The 20,469-nt window shown below is 56.3% G+C and overlaps 1 protein-coding gene across 2 annotated transcripts; it reads left to right on the top strand.

The window, feature by feature from the left end:
• Nucleotides 1-258: 258 nt before the first annotated feature.
• On the top strand, nucleotides 259-19,312 carry ZBTB47 (zinc finger and BTB domain containing 47). Of its 2 annotated transcripts, none has more exons than XM_068673272.1 (6): nucleotides 259-942; nucleotides 8,669-10,039; nucleotides 13,205-13,352; nucleotides 14,064-14,179; nucleotides 14,334-14,478; nucleotides 14,587-19,312. In XM_068673272.1, the coding sequence occupies exons 1-6, from the start codon at nucleotides 940-942 to the stop codon at nucleotides 14,946-14,948; spliced, it is 2,145 nt and encodes a 714-aa protein (XP_068529373.1). In that variant the 5' UTR covers nucleotides 259-939; the 3' UTR covers nucleotides 14,949-19,312. The 2 variants fall into 2 exon arrangements, with proteins under 2 accessions (XP_068529373.1, XP_068529372.1); XM_068673271.1 differs by lacking the exon at nucleotides 259-942 and adding an exon at nucleotides 4,166-4,747.
• Nucleotides 19,313-20,469: the final 1,157 nt, after the last annotated feature.

Here is a 20,469-nt window from a genome sequence, read left to right as displayed (position 1 = left end):
TTAAAAATGCTTTAAGCCCGGACCCCTCCACGGTGCCTCAGTTTCCCCCTCTGCGCTGCTCGTGGTGCTCGGTGGGGTCCCCCCGCGGGGGGTAGAGGGAGAAAAAGGGGGGTCAGGGGAGGATCTTAGGGGGTCGAGGGGGGTGACAGGAATAGGGGGGGGTCCCGGGGGGGGGTGAGTAGAGGCCGGGGCCTGTCCCTTTAAGGGGGGGCAGCGGCGGCCCCAGCTGATGCTGCGGCTCCAATCAGCGGCCCAAGGGCTCTTGGCAGCCGGAGCCGCCGCCGCTCCGCATTCCTCCGTTCTTCCCAAAAGGGGCTAACATGGCGATGGGCAGGATGAGGTGAAGGAGCGAGGGAGGAGAGGAAGAGGAGAGGAAAAGGGGGGAGAGCAAAAAAGGGGAGAAAAAAAAAAGGCGAAGGGGAGAAAAAAAAAAAAGCCGAAAAAAAAAGGGGATAAGGGGAAGGGGGATGCGAGCAGGGCTGGCAGCGCGGTGATTCCCTCCTCCCTCCGGAAAGGGGAAGAAGAGAAAAAAAAAAAATAATAATAATAAAAAAGGCAGCAAAAAAAAGAAAAAAGAAAAAAAAAGGAAAAGGAAAAAAAAAAAGAAAAAGGAAAAAAAAAGAAGAAAAAGGAAAAAAAGCAGGGGAAAAAAGACAGAGAGAAAAAAAAGAGGAAAAAGGAAAAGGAAAAAAAAAAGCGTAGGAAAAAAGCGAAGGAAAAAAGGCAAAAAAAAAAAAAGGCGAAGAAAAAAAAAAGAGAGGCAAAGAAGAAAAGGCAAAGGGGAAAAAAAAAAGGCAAAAGGGGAGAAAAAAAAAAAAAAAAAGCCACCAAGCCAGCAACCCACCCAACCCACCAGCTCCTTTTTTTTCATGGAGAGCACAAACCCCAGGCAAGCGGAGGAGGACCGGGACTCCTTTGCGCGGAGACCTTTGCATCAAAATGGTAGAGCCTGCGCCCCCCCTTTCCTTCCCCCCCCCTTTATTTTATTATTTTTATTTTTTTTTCCAGCCCCCCCTTTTCCTTCCTCCCCCCCCCCGGTTACTTCGCAGGGGCCCTCCCGCAACTTGCCCCGCTGGAGGCTTTTGGGGAGGGGGGACCCATGGGGGGGGGCTCCAAGGGCGAGCTGGGGGCTGCTGCATCCCCCTTTTTGGGGGGGTTATGGGGTGAGGGGGGGCTGCGAGCATCTCACCCCCATTGCACCCTTCCAAAATGGGCTGGAGGAGCTCGTATTTGGGGGGTTTTAATTTTTATTTGGGGGGGGGGGAGGCTGCTGCATGGAGCCCCCCCCCCCCCCCCTCCTCCGTGGAGCGCAGCACGGAAGCGGTCTGCGTTTGGCTTTAATTGCGGGGTAATTAATGATAATAATTAATGAAGGCCACCCCCACATCGCACCCCGTTTGTATGGGGGTGCCCTGGGGGGGGGGGGGGGCAAGGAGGCAGGGAGGCTGCACCCCCCCCCCCCCCCCCCCGGGGTGAGGCCCAGCACCCATGGGCCGGGGGGAGGCCGCTCGCCCTGCTTGGGGAGGGTGGGGGGGGGGGGGGGGAGCTGGAACTGGGGGGCTGTGGGGGGGGTACTGGGCAAAATGGGGGGGAACTGGGAAAGTTTGGGAGCCCTCTGAGGCCGGAGGATCCTGCGCGGCGCTGGGAGGCCCGGGGCTCCCTTCGGCCCTTTGGGTTCCCGGATGACTCCTTCATGTTGCCGAGCCCCCGCTGCGGGTGGGGGGCACCCAGCGGTGTCCCCCCACCCCCCCCCCCTAAACCCAAACCTCACCCCATGGGGAGCTGCTGCAGGGCTGCCCACCCCCCCCTCTCCTCACTGCAACACCCTGGCAAAATCCCTGTTTCCGTGCACGCCGTTTTTTTTTTTTTTTAATAATAAATAAATAAAGTCATGAATAGCGATGATAATAGGAACGCGGCGCGGAGGTGCGTGGCGGTGACCTATTTTCGCCTGGCGGTGCTTTTCTTTTTGGGGAGGGGGCGGCGAGCAGGCCTCGAGGTGGAGGAAAGGGGGGTGGAAATCCCTCGGGATGCGCCCGGCGGCTTCGGTGTCCCCAAAAGCCAGCGGCTGTGGGGTTGCCCCTGTGCCCTGGCTCCGTGCCCGTCCTAACAGCCGGGGTCACCCGGGCGGCTTTTGGGACGCGGCGAGGGAAGCGCCGGCTTTGGATGTGCTGGGGGGATGCTGGAGCCGGCCTCGGGCTCATGAAATTCCTGCTGGCCTTAAATTGGGCCCTAAAACCGTGCCTGTGACCCTCAGGATGGGTTTGGGAGGTTTCGGTGGTCCCCGGCGGTGCAGGTGGGGATGGAGACGCCGGAGCCCGGCTGAGTGGGGAGGGGGAAAAGTTGGGGACCTGAAATGTTTGTGCTCGGCGGAGGAAAAATCCTCCTTGTTGGAAGGAGGCTGCTTGGTTGGTCGCATTTTGTTTCCCGACCTGAGGTGCTGCCTTAGGGTTCGGGTTCGAATTGCCGGGGAGATCAGTGGTGAGAGCTGGGGGGGGACCCCAAAGCCCCCATCCCACCCAGCCACGGTGCTGCGGGAGCCTCAACGGAGGCAGGAGGCTGGGGTAGAGGCTGGCGAGCTGGGGGCAGCCCACTGAGTGCACCAATGAATTTGGGGACAAAAAGGATGGGCTCAGCATCCACCCGGTGCAGGATCCAGGCCCCTTTGGCGAGGCTGGGGCGCGTCCTCCACCCCGTTCCCTTCCATCCTCCAGCTGGGGACAGGTGGGGGCCTCGTCCCCGTGTCCCCACTGCTCCAACCACCTCATCCTAAGTTTGGACATGGGGAAGAACTGGAGGCGTTGGCACTGCTGGGGTGCACGGGGGGGGCCTCGCATCATTGCTGGCCTCCCCGGCCGGGCAGGGAGGACGGAGGGAGCGGAGGAGGCCCGGTTGTTGAGGCCAGGTTTGGGGCCGAGCTCTGGGAAGGGCTGCGCTCAACCTTTAACCACGGCGGCAATTTTGTGGTCTGGAGTCGGGCTCGGGGAGCGCCGCCGCGTTTTTTCGCCGCGGGAGAGCCAAAATCCCAGAACCGCCGGGGCCGATCAGGGTGCGAAGCCAACCTCAGAGGCGTCAAGGGGTATGGGGGCACCTGCGGGCCTCAGCTCCCACCTGCGAGGCTCGGGGAGCCTCGGTGGCACCCCCAGCTTGTGGCACGGGCAGGGTGACATTGCCACCCGCCGCCCTTCATTCCACGGGGCCACATGGTGCCTGATTTTTGGGGAGACTTCATCCTCTTCTCCTCCAATTCTGGGGCTGGGATGCATGGGGACATCTGTAGGGTCCTGTAGGGGAGATGCTCGCCTGCTCCTCATCCCCGTGACCCCGGTGCAGGGCTCTGCGTGCCGCGGCCCCGCTCGTGCCAGCACCTCGCGCCGGGGCTGGGCAGCGGCTGGATCCGGCCCCTGGCGCAGCCGCTTGGCCGGCAGCCCGGCCGGGGAGGTTAGTGCTGGGGTTTGTCCTCGTTTCCTCCCTTCATCTTCCCTCCGCTTGTTTTTCTCGGGCTGGGGAGGGAGGCAGGAGGCAGCTTGGAGTGTCCGTGTGTCCCCCACACCTTCCTCTTCCTCTTTGGGGTTCCCTAATCCCCCCCCAACTCCTCTGCACTTGGTGGCATGGGGCATGTCCCTGCCGTGGGGTCCCCTCCGCAGCACCGAGATGATTTCAGCTCTGATTTGCAAGCAGCGGGTGCGGGGGGGACCCCACATCTCTGCCCATTTTTGGGGTCCCCCCGGCATCACCCCCGTGATTCGGTTTCACCGTTTTTCTGGGGGCCGATGGTCTTTCTGTCCCAAAGCATCTCTGTGGCTTTGCAGCTCCGTGCACGAAAGAAAAGCAGAAGGACACCCGGAGGGATGAAAAAAAAATATAATTATTTTATTTTTTATTTTTTTTTAATAAAAATGTGCGAATGCAACCAGCCCTTAACCAGCAGCTCCGGCTCCCCTGCACCGGGGCCCCTCAACCCAGCCTCTGCGCGAGGCCCAGCCCCGGGGCTGGGGGAAGGATCCGTCCCCGATCCCTTGCTCCAGGACCCGTCCCGCTGCCCTCCAGGCTTCTCCCTGGAAATTATCTTCGAACCGAAGCCATGAGGGGGAAAAGCAACGAAAGGGAGGGGAAAATAAGTCCCCAAAAGCATCCGGCTGTCCCCAAAGGGAGCTAACGCATTTCTGTGTTGGCTCCTTGGGGACATGGAGATGTTTTTTGGGGTGCCTGACACCCCAGGGTGGGACAGGCGCTGGGAACATCGCTCCACCACGGGTCTGGATGTGCTGAGCATCCTCGCCCAGCCAAAAATCATCCTGCACCCAAACCCAGGATGATGTAGGTGAGCCCAGCGACCCCTACAAACACCTCTGCCTCTACTCGGGGTGGCCTCGAGCATCTCCACTGTTCCCAGCATCCTTCAAATCTCAGGGAAAACACAACCTAGGGAAGGGGATGGCGACGTGAAGCCCCGTCAGTGGTTTGGGGCCGTGCCCACCTCCCGGCCCTACAGCACCCCGCGGGCGGGATGCCGGCCGCTGGGGCTCTGCCCGCCGGCAGCACGGCTGAGCTATTGTTTTCCCTTCCTGCTTGTTTTTCCGGACATCCTCGCGAAATCCTAAACCCCCCCTCGCAGCGGCTCCCGGCGAGGTCCCGCTCTGGGAGGGCACGCAGCGGGAGCGACGCTCCGGCAGCTTTTTGCCCCTTTTTATCCCCAAAAAATTGGGCAGGAGCGGCACCGGGAGGAGCTGGAGCCCTGCTGGAGGTAGGGGACAGGCGAGGGAGCGGCGCGGTGGGGAGAGCCTGTCCCATCGCCGGGTTTCCGTTCGTGGCCACAGTCTGAAATCTGGTGGCTTCTTGGGTATTTTGGGGATGTTTTGTGGCTTTTGGGGGTGTTTCTTGAGTTTTTGGTGGTATTTCTTGTTATTTTTCGGCTGTTTGTCCTCAAAATTGTTGCCAGGATTGTCTCATCGTGTTTGACATTACCTGGCCTCAAACCTACAAGGAGAGGCTGCGGGTCCCATCCCAGGGTGCTGGAGTTTGAGGGCAAATCTCAGGGACCGAACCCCAAAGCATTGGCACTGGGGTCAGCATCGTTGTAGCGCTGCGCCTTTGCGTCGTTTAATTCTGAAAAAAAAATCTGGTTTTAATGCTTTTTTCCTTCCTCGAGCAGAAGTCTGAGCGTGCCGTTACGTAGGGATCCAGCAAAGCGCCTTCGTCCCCAAAATGCAGCGTTGTCCAAACTGAAAATAGGACAGGCCTTTAGATATAGATTCATTTTTTGATGAGCAAGGATAAACGGCGCCCCGAGCTCCTTATCGAAGCACTTTCCCTTCGTGCAATTTAGTACTTAAGGCCAATGTTAAACGCTTCGGCGGGCGTAAATGATACCCGAAAGCCGGCTGTGGGTTTTCACGGGAGAGCTGAGTTTGGGGGATTTTCAGGGGGCTGAAAAACCTGAAGGAAATTCCCGGATTGGAGTCTCGCAGCCGCCTCTTGTGCTGCAGTGCATGGGTGCAAGGGGGGTGTTTAAATAATAAGGACCTCTGCGGTCCTTGCTTCCTCGTGGTGGCCAAATTTTGGCTCCCTGCGGTCCAGCGAGCATCAGCATCTGCAGTTCCCACCTCGCCCTTATCTCCTGCTCGCATCCTGGCTCCCGTGTCCAGCCAAGGGGCAGCAGCGAGATTGCTTTGAAGGGGAAGGAAGGAAACGGGGGCTTGTGCGCATAGAAAAATATATAAAAATCATAAAAATAATAAAAAAAAATCCATTCCCATCATAAAGCCTGCGCGCAGCGGGCCCCCCGCTCGCCCCCAGCATCCTCCCCATGGGCTGTTTCAGCCGGGGCTTTGGCAAGGATGGTTGGAAATGCTCTTAAAATAGAGCCGGAGGGAAGCATCCGTGCGGGGGGGCCGGCTGCAGGCGCCGGCTGGCCCGGCGGGGTGGGGATTTCGTGGCCACGCCGCTTTCGAATAATCCTGACAGGGCTTTGGGGCTCAGTGGCAGCGCCGGGTGGTTTGGTGTTAGCACCGGTTGGGTTTGGGAAGAGGGTGCGAGAGTCCTAAGGGATGGGGGGGGCGCCCAAAATTGGGATTTGGGGTTGGGGACGCAACGTGGGGCTCGCTCCCACCACATGGCACCATGTTGGGCCTCTTGCGAGGCTAAGCCCTATAGCCACCATTGAGCCAAGGCAGCGATGGCAAAAGCGGGGTTTTTCATGGAAATATCCACGTGTTTTTGTGATTAACCCATGGGAAGGGGCTGTAGGATCACCCCCTTTGTGCCAACGTGGCCCCGGGGGGGGACTTTTGGGGACGAGGCGGGGATGTGACCCCCGCGGGCGCCTCGACGCCGCGGCTCGGGGCTTGGCTGGGGCGCCGGCTCCGGGCGAGAGCACGAAAGCATCTGAGAGCAATAAAGAGCAAAAACCCTCCCGCTGACAGGCCCGGGCTGAAGTCACCGGCGGGACGCGGCCAAGACACGCATTGTCCTCGCCGCTGCTGGGACTGATTAGAGCCGCCTGGCAGGACCCGGCGCTGGGTGAGGGGTCAGCCCCTTTTTGCCAAAAACGCCTCGATCCGGAGCGAAAAGCCAGCTTTTTGTTTTCCAGGCTGGGCTGCGACGCCGTCCAGGGGACCCAATTTCCCCTGAATTGCCCCCGTTTCTCCGCCCGCGCACCTCTTGCCGGCCTCGCTGCATCCAGCGGCGGGAGCCAGGCAAGGTGCACCCCGGCGTGGTGGATGCTGGAGGAAAAAAACCTGAATTTAGGGGTTTTTGGAGCAAGATCAAGGCGTGAGAGTCCCTGGCAAGCAGCGAGGAGCTCGGTTGAGGGCTTGCTGTTTCTTCGACGTTCGTGGTGATTTTTGTTATATCATCTTTTGGCTATCCAAATTCCTCCCGTCGGTGCATCGTTGGGGTTGGAAAACGGGGATGGACGGGTGGATGGGGGGACAGACGGGTGGCTGTTCCAGCTGGGATGCAGCGTTTTGTCCCAAGTACACCCCCAAATCCTCCTTTTTCCACCTCCTTGCCCCGCTCCAGGCTGCGGAGCTGCATTTTTCCTCCTTTTCCCCAGGGTGCGAGCGCTTGCTGGGGCTGCCCCGCGCCGGGACCGGGGAGCCGCTGGGTGGTTGCGGAGCAGAAATTCCGAGAAAATGAAAAATTTTAGCAGGGAGGAGGAGGGATGTTGTTTGTTTGTTGAGAAAACAAAGAAAACACCCATTTTTTATTATTCGAGCAGTTTTTTTGTCGTGCGCTTTTGCCTTTGGCTCGCAAAAAAAAAAAAAAAGACAAACAAAGTGCGTCTTGCTGGAATCCTTCTGTTGATCAAGAACTGCCGTTTGTCCCAGAAGAAAAGTGTCAGCTGAGGAAGTCCCAGGGAGCTGGAGGTGCAGGATGAAGCTGCCCCTCTGCCTCCATCACCGCCCCGCATCCCTGTGGTGGGACTGGGCGCGTCCACGTGGCCGCATCCAGATCCATCCGTGGAGGTCTCTTGGGCGCCCGGCACGGAAAGCAAGAAGGGAGCAAGGGAGAGGAAAAACTGGGGTCCCCATGGGATGGGGGATGAGGATCCTGGGGGTTCTGTGCTGTGGAAAATGTTTGTGGGTTGAAATAAATACCAGGCAGCACCAGCAGTGGTGTTTGCAGCATCTCCCAGCCCGGGGCTGCAGCTCCCAGACTTGAGTTTTACCAGGTGCTGCCTTTCCCCGGGCAATTAAAAGGAACAAACGGGCAAAAAAGGGATAGAAAAAAAAGTGTGGGTCATCCTGGTGAGTCCTGCTAAATTAACTGCCAGTGTGAGCTAGAGCATGTAGTGGAATTCAGTAATTTCTTTCAAGGGGGGCGTGCTCGACCAGGATTTTGCTCGGGGTGGAGTAGGGCGAGGTGGTGGAAGAGCCGCCGGGTTCATCTGTGTTTGTCCCGACCTCATGGGAGAAAGAGGAGGAGGAAGAGGTACAGCCCAGAGGCTGCTTTCTGGGCAGGAAAGCCACATTTGGGGGATTTCATGCAATTATGTTGTGGAAGTGGAGAGGTTTCAAGTCCTAATTTCTTCCTAGCTAGGGGGGATAGATCTCAGCCAGCGCCTAAAGTTGGTGAACATCCACCCCGGGGAACCCCATCTGATTCAGGAGGTTGAGGACGTGTGGAAGTGTCCCCTCTCCTGTGCTGCATCTTCTCTCCATGGGCATGGAGGGTTGAGTGGCTTTGGCCACCACCACATGGTGATGGGGTGGTCGGGGTGCATCCTGCCGACCTTGAAGGGCTTTTGGCAAGGGCTTGTGTAGCTTCAGCCTGCCCTTGCAGTGGGTTTTGTCCTCCTTGGTTGAGTCTGATGGACTCCGATGGGTGGTGGAGCGGCGTGGTTGGGCCTGGTGGTGGGGCTTCTTGAGAGGTAACTCCCAAGGTTTTTGGTTGGCATCTTCAAGTTGGGCCTGGTGGTGGAGCTTCTTGGTTGGTGACCCCAAAAGCAGTCTGGTAGGGGAGGGTTTGGGTTGGCATCTTCAAGCTGGGCCTGGTGGTGGAGCTTCATGGTTGGTGAATGCAAGTTTAGTCTGGTGGTGAAGCTTCTCAGTTGGCCTCCCTGACCTGGGACATGTGGACAGGGATGGGTGGCGTGGCCGGGCAGGTCTTTTTTTTCCAGAGGAAAGAGCCTTCCTGAACGCTTTTATTTCCTTCCTCCCCACAGCTGATAGTCGAAAAGACGACTGACTACCCTTCGGCCGAGTACTCCCTGGTGGAGGATGTAGCCCTCCACTTCACGTGTTTGATGGACAGACTGAACGAGCAGCGCCTCTTTCAGCCGGACCTGTGCGACGTGGACATCGTGCTGGTGCAGCACAAGAGCATCTTCCCGGCGCACAAGGGGGTCCTGGCGGCCTACAGCCAGTTCTTCCACTCCCTCTTCACCCAAAACAAGCAGCTGCAGCGCGTGGAGCTCTCGCTGGAGGCCCTCACCTCCCAGGGCCTCCAGCAGATCCTCAACTTCATCTACACCTCCAAACTCCTCGTCAACTCCTGCAATGTGCAGGACGTGCTGAACGCGGCCGCCGTGCTGCAGATGAACAACATCGCCTCCTCCTGCCAGGACCTCCTCGACACGCGCTCGCTCAGCCTGGCCGCCGACATGGCCCTGCCCGCCGAGGGCTGCGCCGGCCCCCCGCCCTACTACTGCGAGATCAAGCAGGAGGTGGACGCCCCCCACCCCAAAATCTACGCCCGGGAAGGCAACGACCCCTACTCGGTGCGGGTGGAGGATGGGGCGGGTGGTGGGACGCTCCCCGCGGGGCCGGCCAAGCAGTACTACAAGGAGGAGAAGGACGGCGGCCCCGGAGCCGTGTGTAAGATGGAGGGTGAGGAATCTGAGGAGGACCTGGACAGCCAGGGCTCCTACAACCGGGAGCAGATCATCGTGGAGGTGAACCTCAACAACCAGACCCTCAACGTCTCCAAGGGGATGGAGGGGAAGGCGGCTGCCAGCGAGGCGGCCGTGATGGGGCGGCCCGACGGCGACGGGCGTGACACGGAGGAGGACGGGGAGGAGGAGAACGAGGAAGGGGAGGAGGAGGAGGAAGAGGAGGAGGACGCGGAGGTGGGGGAGGAGGAGGAGGAGGAGCACAGTGAGGAGGAAGACCTGGAGGAGACGACAGAAGAAGAGGAGGATGAAGATGATGATGAAGATGCATCAGAGGTGAAAAGAGAAAAGAGCGGGCAGCCTCGTAGGGGCAGTCGAGCATCCAAGGCCACCAAATCCACCATGGCCACCAGGTCGCAGGAGATGGCCAAGGCAGAAGAGGAGGAGGAGGAGGAAGAGGAAGGGCAGCGAGGGAGGAAGAGGAAGAAGGAGCAGGACGGGCTGGGCCAGAAGGTGAAACTGGAGGAGAAGCAGCACTACCCGTGCAAGAAATGCCCCCGAGTCTTCAACAACCGCTGGTACCTGGAGAAGCACATGAACGTCACGCACAGCCGCATGCAGATCTGCGACAAGTGCGGCAAGCGCTTTCTCCTCGAGAGCGAGCTGCTGCTGCACCACCAGACCGACTGCGAGAAGAACATCCAGGTGAGCCACCATCCCATTGTGGGGGGGACATCCCACCACGATGGGCATCCCACCACAGGGATGGACATCCCACCATGGGAGGTCATCCCACCACAGGGATGGACATCCCACCACGATGGGACATCCCACCTAGCATGGAGAACATGTTCCCGGGGTCTACACCCTGGGAAGGGCTCCTGCTCAAAAATACTTTTGACCTTGCTGATGGCACGTGGTGGACAGGAGGGACCCTTGCTTCTCCTGTGACTCATATTTAGGCTTGGGGGTTCCCACGGTGGCAGGGGACTGGTGGATTAGTGCTGGGGGACTGTGGTTTCCCCTGGCCAGCTGGGTGGAAATGGGGAGTGACTTCAGGGGAGTCATTTTTCGTTGGGTTTATTCAGTTAATCTGCATAAAACGTTGCGAGCCCCTAATGGAGAAGCACTCCAGCCGGTTCCACCCAGGCTTAAAGCAATTTAGCTTAATTCAAAGAACTGCTGACACGAGCTGAAGTGGTTGTAATCTGCCTTTTGTGCTCGTTAGCTCGTGTATTAGGAAATTTCTGAACCCACTTGACATCCGCGCGTGGCTCGGGCACGGCGTGCCCTTCACCTAGAGCTAACGGGATCTTCGTCTGCGTGTGCAAATTGCCTCTGTTAAATCAGTTTTGGGGGAATAGATAGCTGTCCTGGTTGAGCAGCAAAATTACACATTCCTGCAGAGCCCTCCAACTTCTCTTCTAATCCCCAGTGACCAGTTTTGCACAATGCCACTGCTACAAATAAAATATATCGTGTCTTCTGTAGGGCTTTGCACGTCATCCTTCCCATCAAAGGATGGGATTTTGAATGGTATGGCATCCCTTCTAGGTGAAGGGAACACAGCCCAGGTGCTACTGGAGTCTGTTAAGGCTTGTATCCCAAATAAAGTGGGTGATGAAGCCTTTTGGGGCATCTTTCTGAGAAATTCACCGGGTTGAGGCTGCTTTTTTTGGGTATGTTTGTGGATATGGCCCGGGACCAGTGAGAGCATCTCCAACACCGCCTGCCCACGGGGTTGTGGCTGGTTTGGAGCCAGTCGTAAAGCAATTCAGAGTGGGTTTTCCCAGAGCGTTGCTTCGTGCTCTTCTGCTTTCCTTCCGGATGACATGGGGCTATCATCCTCCACCTCATTGCTTTTTTTTCTCCTCTCCCCTTTTTATCCCCTTTCCAGGTCATTTCAGAATAGGGTGAACCACAGCTGCCCCTGTGGTGACTTCCCTCTGTGCAAAGCTTGGCTCATTACCTTTCACTTAGTGAGGCATTTTAAATGTTATAAATAGAAGCCAAATTCACTCAATTTACTCCGACAATATTGAATAACTTTATTAATATACCGTGGAATTGTTTCTGGATGGAAATGAGATTTTTTTTTCAACTCTATACCTATACGGGACAGGTTTTATTTCTTGTTTTTAACCACATCCATGGAGGGACTTTTCCTCTTATTCCATTCGTGTCAGGTGCTCTCTTTTGCTGACTAGTCCCCAAATCTCACCCATGAGCTTTGCTCCCTGTGAACGTTTCCCATCGTCACCCGTGGCCCTGCAGGCTCCGTAAGCGGCTTTCCGGCCACCTGAAAAAAGATTCAGCCTTCGCTTTGCCGCGTTGGTTCTCTGAATCTCTTTTGGCCGTCTCCAGTGTGGTTTTCCTCTTAACTTGCCAGAATTGATCTTATTTGCCTTGTCTTTTGCCTGAGGGTGCAGGGCTCTGCCCTCGAGGCAGCTCGGTGGCAGCCGGGGGCTTCCCTTCATCTCCCGCTTTCTCTCTCTCTTTAATTTTAATATTTCCCTGCAGCCTTTTCCTTTTTAAGCGGAGGAATGTGGAAGTTGTCCTGAAACATCTCTTAGAGCAGAGATAAAACTGTTCCGATCTGTAGAAATATTTACTTAGAAACGGCAAAGCTCAGAGGACTGCTCGTGCTGCAATTCGGGCCTGCCAAGACGAAGGAAGGCGAGCGCTGGGAATGCCTCCATGACCCTCGTCGTGCCTCCCAGGCACCTAAATATAAATAGAGACACTGTGACTCCATGACATAACAGTATATTTTCCACGGTGCTGCAGCCTCATTCAGTGCAAAATTTGGATGAAGCCCATCAATGAGCTCCTTGGGGTGGGAGGAGGAGGTCGAGGCCGCGTTATCTGCGCTTCTTCAGGCCCCGCTGTGAATCCCTAGGGGTTTGCTTGGCTGTGCTGTTGCCAGATGCCTCCTAGGCATCAATTAATTATTTTTCTCAACACACCGGCGAGCTGAAGAGACTCTGGGCCTGGTTGGACAAGAGGAGGATGAGTATCCATGTGCATTGGGGCTCAGTAAACAGTTTTGCCCCGATTTAGGCAATTCCCAGCCCTCCCTCGTACGGCGATGTGAGCTGAGCTCGTGTGGTAGCCATGGGCACATGGTGAAAAGCCCGGGCCAGAGGTGAAAAAACAAGTCATGGCAGCCAAGGTTACAGCTTTTTCTGGCCGTTTTCTGAGAAACATCAAACTTGGTGGAGCAGGAAGGAATCTCTACCGTAACTTCCAGGGGGAGACTTTGCACGTGCTTTTCCAAGTCACGGCGTGGCGTGTTGTGCAAGTGAACGGGTTTTGGGGTCTGCTTTGGTCCATTAATGACTGTTATCTGAGTTAATGGGTAGTAATGGAGTTGTGGGGATTAATGGATGTTTTCAGAATTTATGGATATTAATAGAATTTGGGGGATTTTCAGAGAACTCATTTCGTGCTAAAGTATCCAGAATACCTGCCAAGGACTGAAGTCATGCTGCCCTAGCTTGGGCCTCTTTTTTTTCCCCATATTCCTTGCAGCCTCCTAATGCTGAAATTGAGGGTTTTTTTTTTGGATATAAGGTCTTCATTGTGTGCAAGCAGGAAAGCCCCAGCTGGGAATGAGCTCCTGGTGCAGGAGGCAATGGGTATGCGAGAATTGTCGCATTCTCCCTTGGAAAGGCATCACACTCTTCCCCATCCAATGGACAGAAATTTGAGTTCTGGAGGTTTTGAAGCAACAAGGTCTGGAGCAGACTTGGTGTTATGTTGGCTGCAGGTTTTGTTGATGACGTTGTCTTTCAACGAAGTAAAACCCCAAATGTGGCCATGCCTCGGGACGTTCCCCTGCCTCCCTGCCCAGCCCCTCTCTCGTTGCAGTGCGTGACGTGCGGGAAGGGCTTCAAGAAGCTCTGGTCACTTCACGAGCACAACAAGATCGTCCACGGCTACGCCGAGAAGAAGTTCTCCTGCGAGATCTGCGAGAAGAAGTTCTACACCATGGCCCACGTGCGCAAACACATGGTTGGTGAGTGCAGGAGGCAGTGGGGCCACAAGAAGTCTCCTTAGGGTTCTCGTCTGGTGTTCCCATGATGAAGGGTGTTGTTCTATTTCTGCTGTGTTGGGAATTTGGGGTCGGGTTAACTCTTGGTGAGCTTTCTAACAGCAAACTGAGGCATTGAGATTTGCCTTTTTTTATCCTGCGGTGCCAGGTGGTTAATGCTGAGCGCGTGGCTGCTCTGTTCAGCTTGCTTTTGGAGCAGTTCTCTGCTGCAGAGCAGGCATGGCACCGGGGAATCTCATTTATTTCATTTAACCAGAAAAAAATAAGACCTCAGAAGTGATCAAAGGAGGGTTTGAAGTGTAACCATCCTTCCCTTGTAAAAGAGGATGAGCCTGCGCCAGTGCTGGGCTTTGAAAAGCAAACTGCACATGGCAGTGGCGGTCGCGTCCCTCAGGCTGGCTGCTGCTCCAAGCACCAAAAAGGACCAAAAAAGGGATTTTTTTGCAGGCAGTGAGGGGGGTGTCCCACACTGGGTTGTTTTAAGGAGAACTCTGGAGGACAAGGTGCTGTCGGTGAGCCCCAGGATGTGCTCACGGGTGGCACGGTGCTGCCGTGCATCTTCTCAAGATGTTTTTGGGTTGACCATGGTTGGGTGATTGTGGGATTTGGGGATCTTGGGACTGTTGGAGGTGGATGTGCGGGGTGGGTGCATGACGCTGCTCGCCTCCACTCCAGCTCACACCAAGGACATGCCCTTCACCTGCGAGACCTGCGGGAAGTCCTTCAAGCGCAGCATGTCCCTCAAGGTCCATTCGCTGCAGCACTCGGGGGAGAAGCCTTTCAAATGCGAGGTAAGGTCCCTTCCCTGGGAAGACATTTTTTTGCATTATTTTAGGGGAAAAAAAAGATTTTTGTGCCGCTCCCACATGCTGGTGATTGGGCAGAGGTGGGACGGGACACGGGGGTGTTTGAGGTGCTCATCGTCCGCTCGTCCTTGCCCTGCAGAACTGCAACGAGCGCTTCCAGTACAAGTACCAGCTGCGCTCCCACATGAGCATCCACATCGGGCACAAGCAGTTCATGTGCCAGTGGTGCGGCAAGGACTTCAACATGAAGCAGTACTTCGACGAGCACATGAAGACGCACACGGGTGAGAGAGAGCTCCTGGCTTGTGGGATGGGGTGGTGATGGGGTGTGGATGGCGCGGGTGGGGTTGGATGATCACCTCCTTCTCAACCTGTGCACCCCTCCAACGCAGGCGAGAAGCCCTACATCTGTGAGATCTGCGGGAAGAGCTTCACCAGCCGCCCCAACATGAAGCGGCACCGCCGGACCCACACGGGCGAGAAGCCCTACCCCTGCGACGTCTGCGGCCAGCGCTTCCGCTTCTCCAACATGCTCAAAGCCCACAAGGAGAAATGTTTCCGCGTCAGCAACCCCCTGGCTTCGGACACGGCCGCCCCCCAGCCCGCCGCCAGCCCGGCCCCGCTGCCCCCCGGCCCCGGCGTCTCCCCGCTGCCGCTGCTTCATCCCCTCCCACAGAGCCTCCCTCCTCCTCCTCACCTACCGCCCCCGCCTCCCCTCTTCCCCGCGGGGAGGATAAATTCCAATAACAACTAGGTGCCCCCAAACGCCCCGCACAGACTGCTCTGCCCTTCGGAAATGCCCGGGGAGCCGTGGCTTCGCTTGCTCTCTACCCCCCTTCCTCCTCATTTTGGGGTTGTTTTGGTGGGTTTTATTTTATTTTATTTTATTTTGTTTTGTTTTCATTTTCTTGCCCGTAAAGTCTTTTTTTTTTTTATTTTATTTTTATTTTTGTGGAGAGGGGGAGCTGGGGGAAGCCCCTGAGGAGCGTGGATGCTGGGGGTGGGGGGAACCGTCCGTAAAGGTGCAGATAAAAGGCATCGCTCTCCGTTTTGTCCCAGCCATCAGCCCCCGTGCAGTCTTCCACCAGCAATCCCCGTTGTTGGGAAAACAGGGAAGGGAAGCCTCTCCCAAAGGGATTTTTCCCACCAGGAGATGGTGATTCAACCCAACGAAGGGATGGATGCCAACGTGCAGGTTCCATCGGCTCCGTCCCCAGCTGGGCTGCTCATCCCGACCCTCCCCGGCTTGCCCTTTCCCCACGCATCGGCTTCATCTCCATGCCAAGAGGGCTGTGGGGCACGGAGGGACACGATGCTGCGCCATCCTGGGTGCCAGCACTTCCGTATTTATAAGCAGAAATCTAGCTAGTGGTGCTTGAATCCCTGTACTGTAAAGCTGGTCTTTAATTAGGCCCTTTCCCCGAGAGTTGAGGTGGGCACCATGCAAGAGCTTCCCGCTGGCCCTGGTGGCCTTTGGCGAGTAGATGTCCCCGTTGGAGAGCCATCAGCAGCCCTCGCCTCGTCTTCCTGCCCCGACACAGGTTTTCCTCCCCGATAGGCAAAAGCACAAACACCGGTGCTGTGTCCTGGGGCCCCTTTGGTTTTGGGGGTTTTTGGGGTTTTTCTTCTGGTCCCAGTGAAAGCCGGCTTGCTGGGGATGCTCTGGAGTTTGCAGGGTGGCTTTGGAGGAGCTCAGATGGCCTCGGGACCGGTGGGAGGGTGGCTCCGGGATGGAGGAGCGGGACGCAGCCCGTTCTCGGCAGAATCAGCCCAGAATAGTGCCTTAACAATTCGAATAAACCCCTGACCCATGGGGGAGCTCCAGGCTGGGAGCTGCTGGGTCTCATCCCAAGGATTAGACCCTGGTCAGCCCGTTGACGTCCCGTCCTCCAACTTCTTGCCATGCCAGGAAAGCCCACATTGCTCTGCCAAGCTTCCCATCCCTGTAGGGTTGGCAGCCCCTCGAGGGGACCCCGATGTGCCCGTGTTGTCCCGAAAAGGGCTGCGGTTGGCTCGGTGATGCCCCACGGTGTGGGTTAGCACCTTTCCGGCCACTTGTCCTTGCGTGTTCCTCTCCCAGTGAGCTGAATGATGTTGAAGTTGAGCTGGTCTTGGATTTCACTTTTTCAGCCTGGCTTCGTGCCAGCGGGGGAGAAGAGGAATTGTGGTGGGGAGTGGCAAAGCCAGGGAGGTTTTGCTGTTTTCTTTTTTTTTTGGTCTTTTTTTTTTTTTTTTTGTCGGACGCCGGGGGTCCAAGGTGGGTCTCTTGCTGCTGTGATTTACCTTGGGGTGTCACGCGTTGATCTGACCATGTCTTCGTGGTCTCTCTGCCCAGGAAAATGCCCCTGGTCTGGGTTGGGGTGAGCTGGGAGCACCACAGAGCCCCCAACCCGAGCAGAGAGGTGCCAGGCAAGAAGTGGGGCTCATTGCAGCTGCCCAGGCCAGCAGATGTGTGTGGATGTGGTCAGGTCGTGGAGGAGGTGCTGAGGAGGTCTGATGGTGGTTGAGGAAGGAGAGAGGACACTGCAGGAGCCCTTTCTTGTTCGCACCTCGGTCTGGGCGTTGTTGGGGTGCTGGGGAGGGTGATCCATGCCTGGCTCTGCGCAAAGTCTTTGCGCTTCGTCTCCTGGACCAAGCCAGCAAAGCGCTTGGGCACTTCTAAACCTGCCCCCCTGTAGCCAGGAGGGCTCATCCACGTGCTCAGGAGCTCTGCTGGATGGGGTTGTGCAGGGGCAGCAGCCTCACTGGGACAGGGGAGAGCCCATTCTCCCCTTCTCCAGCTCCCTTCTCCAGCTCCCACCTGTGAGGGACACGGGCTCTCGGTTCTTGGGGCCATTGGCTTTTTGAAGGGACCATGACCCAGCCTGGAAAGTAATTGCTTTGGAGGCACTTTCAGTGATACCCTTGGAGATGTTGGAGGGCCTCAGTAGAGCGGTCCATGCTGTCTCCTCTGCCTTCCAGACCCCTTCCCCTTGGGCTCCCTTGGGTTTCTTTCCCCTTGCACTTGGCATTGAGATAGGACGGGAACCCGCACCCCAAGGAGACTTCACCTTGCCTGTATGGTCTTCTGTGACGGAGCCCATCAGCCTGCCTGCCTGGCAGACTTCTCCCCCCAAGTAAATCCCTACACCAACGCATGCCCCCTTGTACCGCTCACCTGGAGGTGGCTTTCCCCATCCCTGCCCCAGCTCCTCCTCTCTCAGCGAGGACCTGTCCCGCTCAGATGTCACCAGGAGATGACAGCTCCTCCTCGAGGCTGATGAAGCCGCGTTGGTCCATGGAAAACCCAACGACTGCTCTCAACCACCTCCAGTCCCCTTCGAGAGCCTGCCCGGAGAGCCGCTTGGAGACGTCGAGATGTGACCATGCACACAGCACTTTGGAGAACCAGATCCCTGCTGCTCCCTCCCCTCTCCAAGGTCTGGGCAGCTCCCAGGAGTCCTACACAGCCTCCGAGCCCTTTTGTCTACGCCCTGACTCAGTCCTGATGTGTCTCGTCATGTCTGGTTTTCATTAACGTACTAAGAGCTCAAACGAGTCGCTTCCACGGCGCCTCGTCCCACATCCACCCCGGTCGGCCCCCGTCAGCCCCCGTTGGGTTAGACGGGGCGGAGGAGTTGGGTCCGTTGTTTTCAAGCTTTTTATATTTTATTTTATTATTATTATTATTTTTTAACTCTTGCACCTTAATCTCTCACATCCCTTCTTCGACAGACCGTGAGGGTGGAGAGGGGCTTGGTTTCCATCGCGCCTACCCGCGAGCAGACCGCAAGGCAACGGACCTGGCGGCGTTTTGGGTTTTCTTTTCCCTTTGCTTTGAACTCTGGGGAGGGAGGGAGCCACGCAGGGAGGGTTGTTTTTGTTTTTCTATATCCCAGGAGCCTGGTAGCACAGACCAGTTAGCCTCATAATGCCCATGAGGTACGGCTGGCCCTTCGGACCACAGCCATAACCCAAGCGCGGTGGGAAGGTGACGGGTGGACGGACGGTGGGAGGGAACGGCTGTGACAGTGCAATAGAGACGAGCATCCGCTGCTAGACAACTCCACTGATTAAACTCTTGGTTCGCCTGAAGTCAAGAGGGAAGGACAGATGGACAGACGCCCTTGGTTCACACGGACGGAGAGAGCTTCCCCGCACGCAGCCCCGCTTAATGACACGCAACCACGACGGAGTTGGGTCGAACTCACAAAGGAAGAAAATTGTTGAAAAACAAGAACAAAAAAAAATAAAATAAAAAATAAGAACAACCTCGGTAGCACGGAACTTGAAGGAAGCGAACGAAACCCCAAGCACTTGCCTCAAAACTAGTTTCTCATGCCTGGTGTTCGGCTCTGTATTATTTTGCGGCATTCAGTACCGGTTGCCCAAACATGCCAAGTTAAAGAGTGTATCGGTGGCTCTACTAGTGTGAACAACCTAAACGAAGCACTTTATTCTGTATAGATAAGGGAAGACGGGGAGGGGAGGGGAAGCGTGGATGCTTTTCGGAAGCGTCTTAAGTAATGTTCTAGGAAATGTATTATTATTATTATTATTACTTTTTTTTTTTTATGACCATGTGTAATCAATATATGTTTATCTTTAACGCCAAGTACAGCAGTTACTCTCTTTGGGATGGTGTGAGGAGGGGGAGGCTGAGGCTGCCAGTTTAGCCCATCGTCACGGGGTCACCGGGGCAAGGCATCGCCTGCTGCAAGAATGGGCGACTCTTGCTGTGGTCTTGGCCCCGTTGATTGTCCGGGAGGTCCCAAGAGGTGCTTCAAAGCTGCCTTCCAGGGCACAGCTCACAGCCAGCCTCGGCACCGCGGCCCCATCCCGAGCCATCTTCTGCCTGGGGGTGCTGGAGCTGCTCTCTGGGCCACCGGCGAGCAAGACGAGCCATGGCGGGCTGTTTTGGGGTGTCCCTAGAGGCCAGGTCCTTGGCCGTGCTTTGAAACCTGCTTTTGGCCTCTCACCAAGGCACGTTCAGGGGTCGCTGAGCTCTGGAAGTGGTGAGAGGACAGAACCGGGCCTTTCCACCGCGTTCTCCCAGTCTGGAAGTGTTACGACTGTTACCAAAGAGGTTGCAAAGTGGAAGGACTGAATCAATAAACGATTTGTCTTTTATAAAAGAAAGCCTCAAGCTCCGCCGCTTTCTTTGTTCCTAGGGCAGGGTCTCGCTTCTGCTGGTGCCTCACACGCGTGGATGTCGCGTTGGGTTTGGTGGGAGGTGTCTGAACAGTCTGAGTGAGGCAACTGGACTGTTGTGGGCCAACAAAAAGTAGCTTTTCAGGGAAGGATGATGAGTGGGTGGTGGAAACAGCTCGATGCTTGCAGCCCCGAGGGTGTTAGGAGGGGTGAGGACTGAGCTCCTGGGTCCTACCGGCTGCACAAGCTTTGGGTGAACTAAGAGATGAGGCTTCCTGAGCACCTCTGCAGGCAGTGGAGAAAGCGAGGAACCCATCCAAAGGCACGCAGCACCTTCATTGATTGGAAATGGAGCTGTGGGAACCTCGCCAGCTGATGTCAGCGATGATATTGGGAAGCTAATGGAAGACGAGATGATTTTGCTGCACCCATGGGATGTACCTGCTCCTCTACAGCTAGCATTGCCTGGAGAAGATACCCGGGGGGACCTGTGCTGATGGAGCTGTGTGCACCTCAGCCAGGAAACCATGGGCCAGCAGCAAGGAGTGATGCCTCCCTGGGTGTTCCTGCTGGCGTTTCTTCCTTACGATTTCCTTTGAACTGAAGCAGCCTCTTGGCGAGGAGGTGGTGAACCTCCCTGGGCCAGACTTTTGCTTGGCGTTGTGCAAATCTTCTGCCTTCCTTGGGCCAGCTCTGGCTTGCAGACTCCGAGAACTGGCCCTTGTTGCTCAAGCGATGGGATATTTCAAGCTCTTCTTTTATAAAATTGCCTTTTTTTCTTTCATCTTTTCTTGCCCCATGCCAGCGGTGGCGTCTCTCAGGGCTTCATAATGGATGTGAACTGCACACGAGCGCTCACCTCCCGTTAACCATATCCCCAGCGGACAGCTGCAAGGGGAGAGGACTGAGGATGTGGACCTGGCTTAATCACCACTTCTCAAGCTGTTATTAAGGGACCACACCACAGCAACTTATCAAGACAAAGCAGTGCTCCCCTCGACTTCAAAGGGCCCCCATTTCCCCCAGGAAAGAATCTTTCGAGATTCTTTTGACACGGCTCTGGTTCCTTTACCCATGCAAAATTGTTTTTACTTCCAAACATGTTTTAATTTCTCCGAGACTTCATTTTGAGCTAGACAAATCAG

The sequence above is a fragment of the Anas acuta genome, chromosome 2, assembly GCF_963932015.1.
Source record: "Anas acuta chromosome 2, bAnaAcu1.1, whole genome shotgun sequence".
Classification (NCBI taxonomy): Eukaryota; Metazoa; Chordata; class Aves; order Anseriformes; family Anatidae; genus Anas; species Anas acuta.
This window is presented reverse-complemented; position numbering and strand designations above follow the sequence as displayed.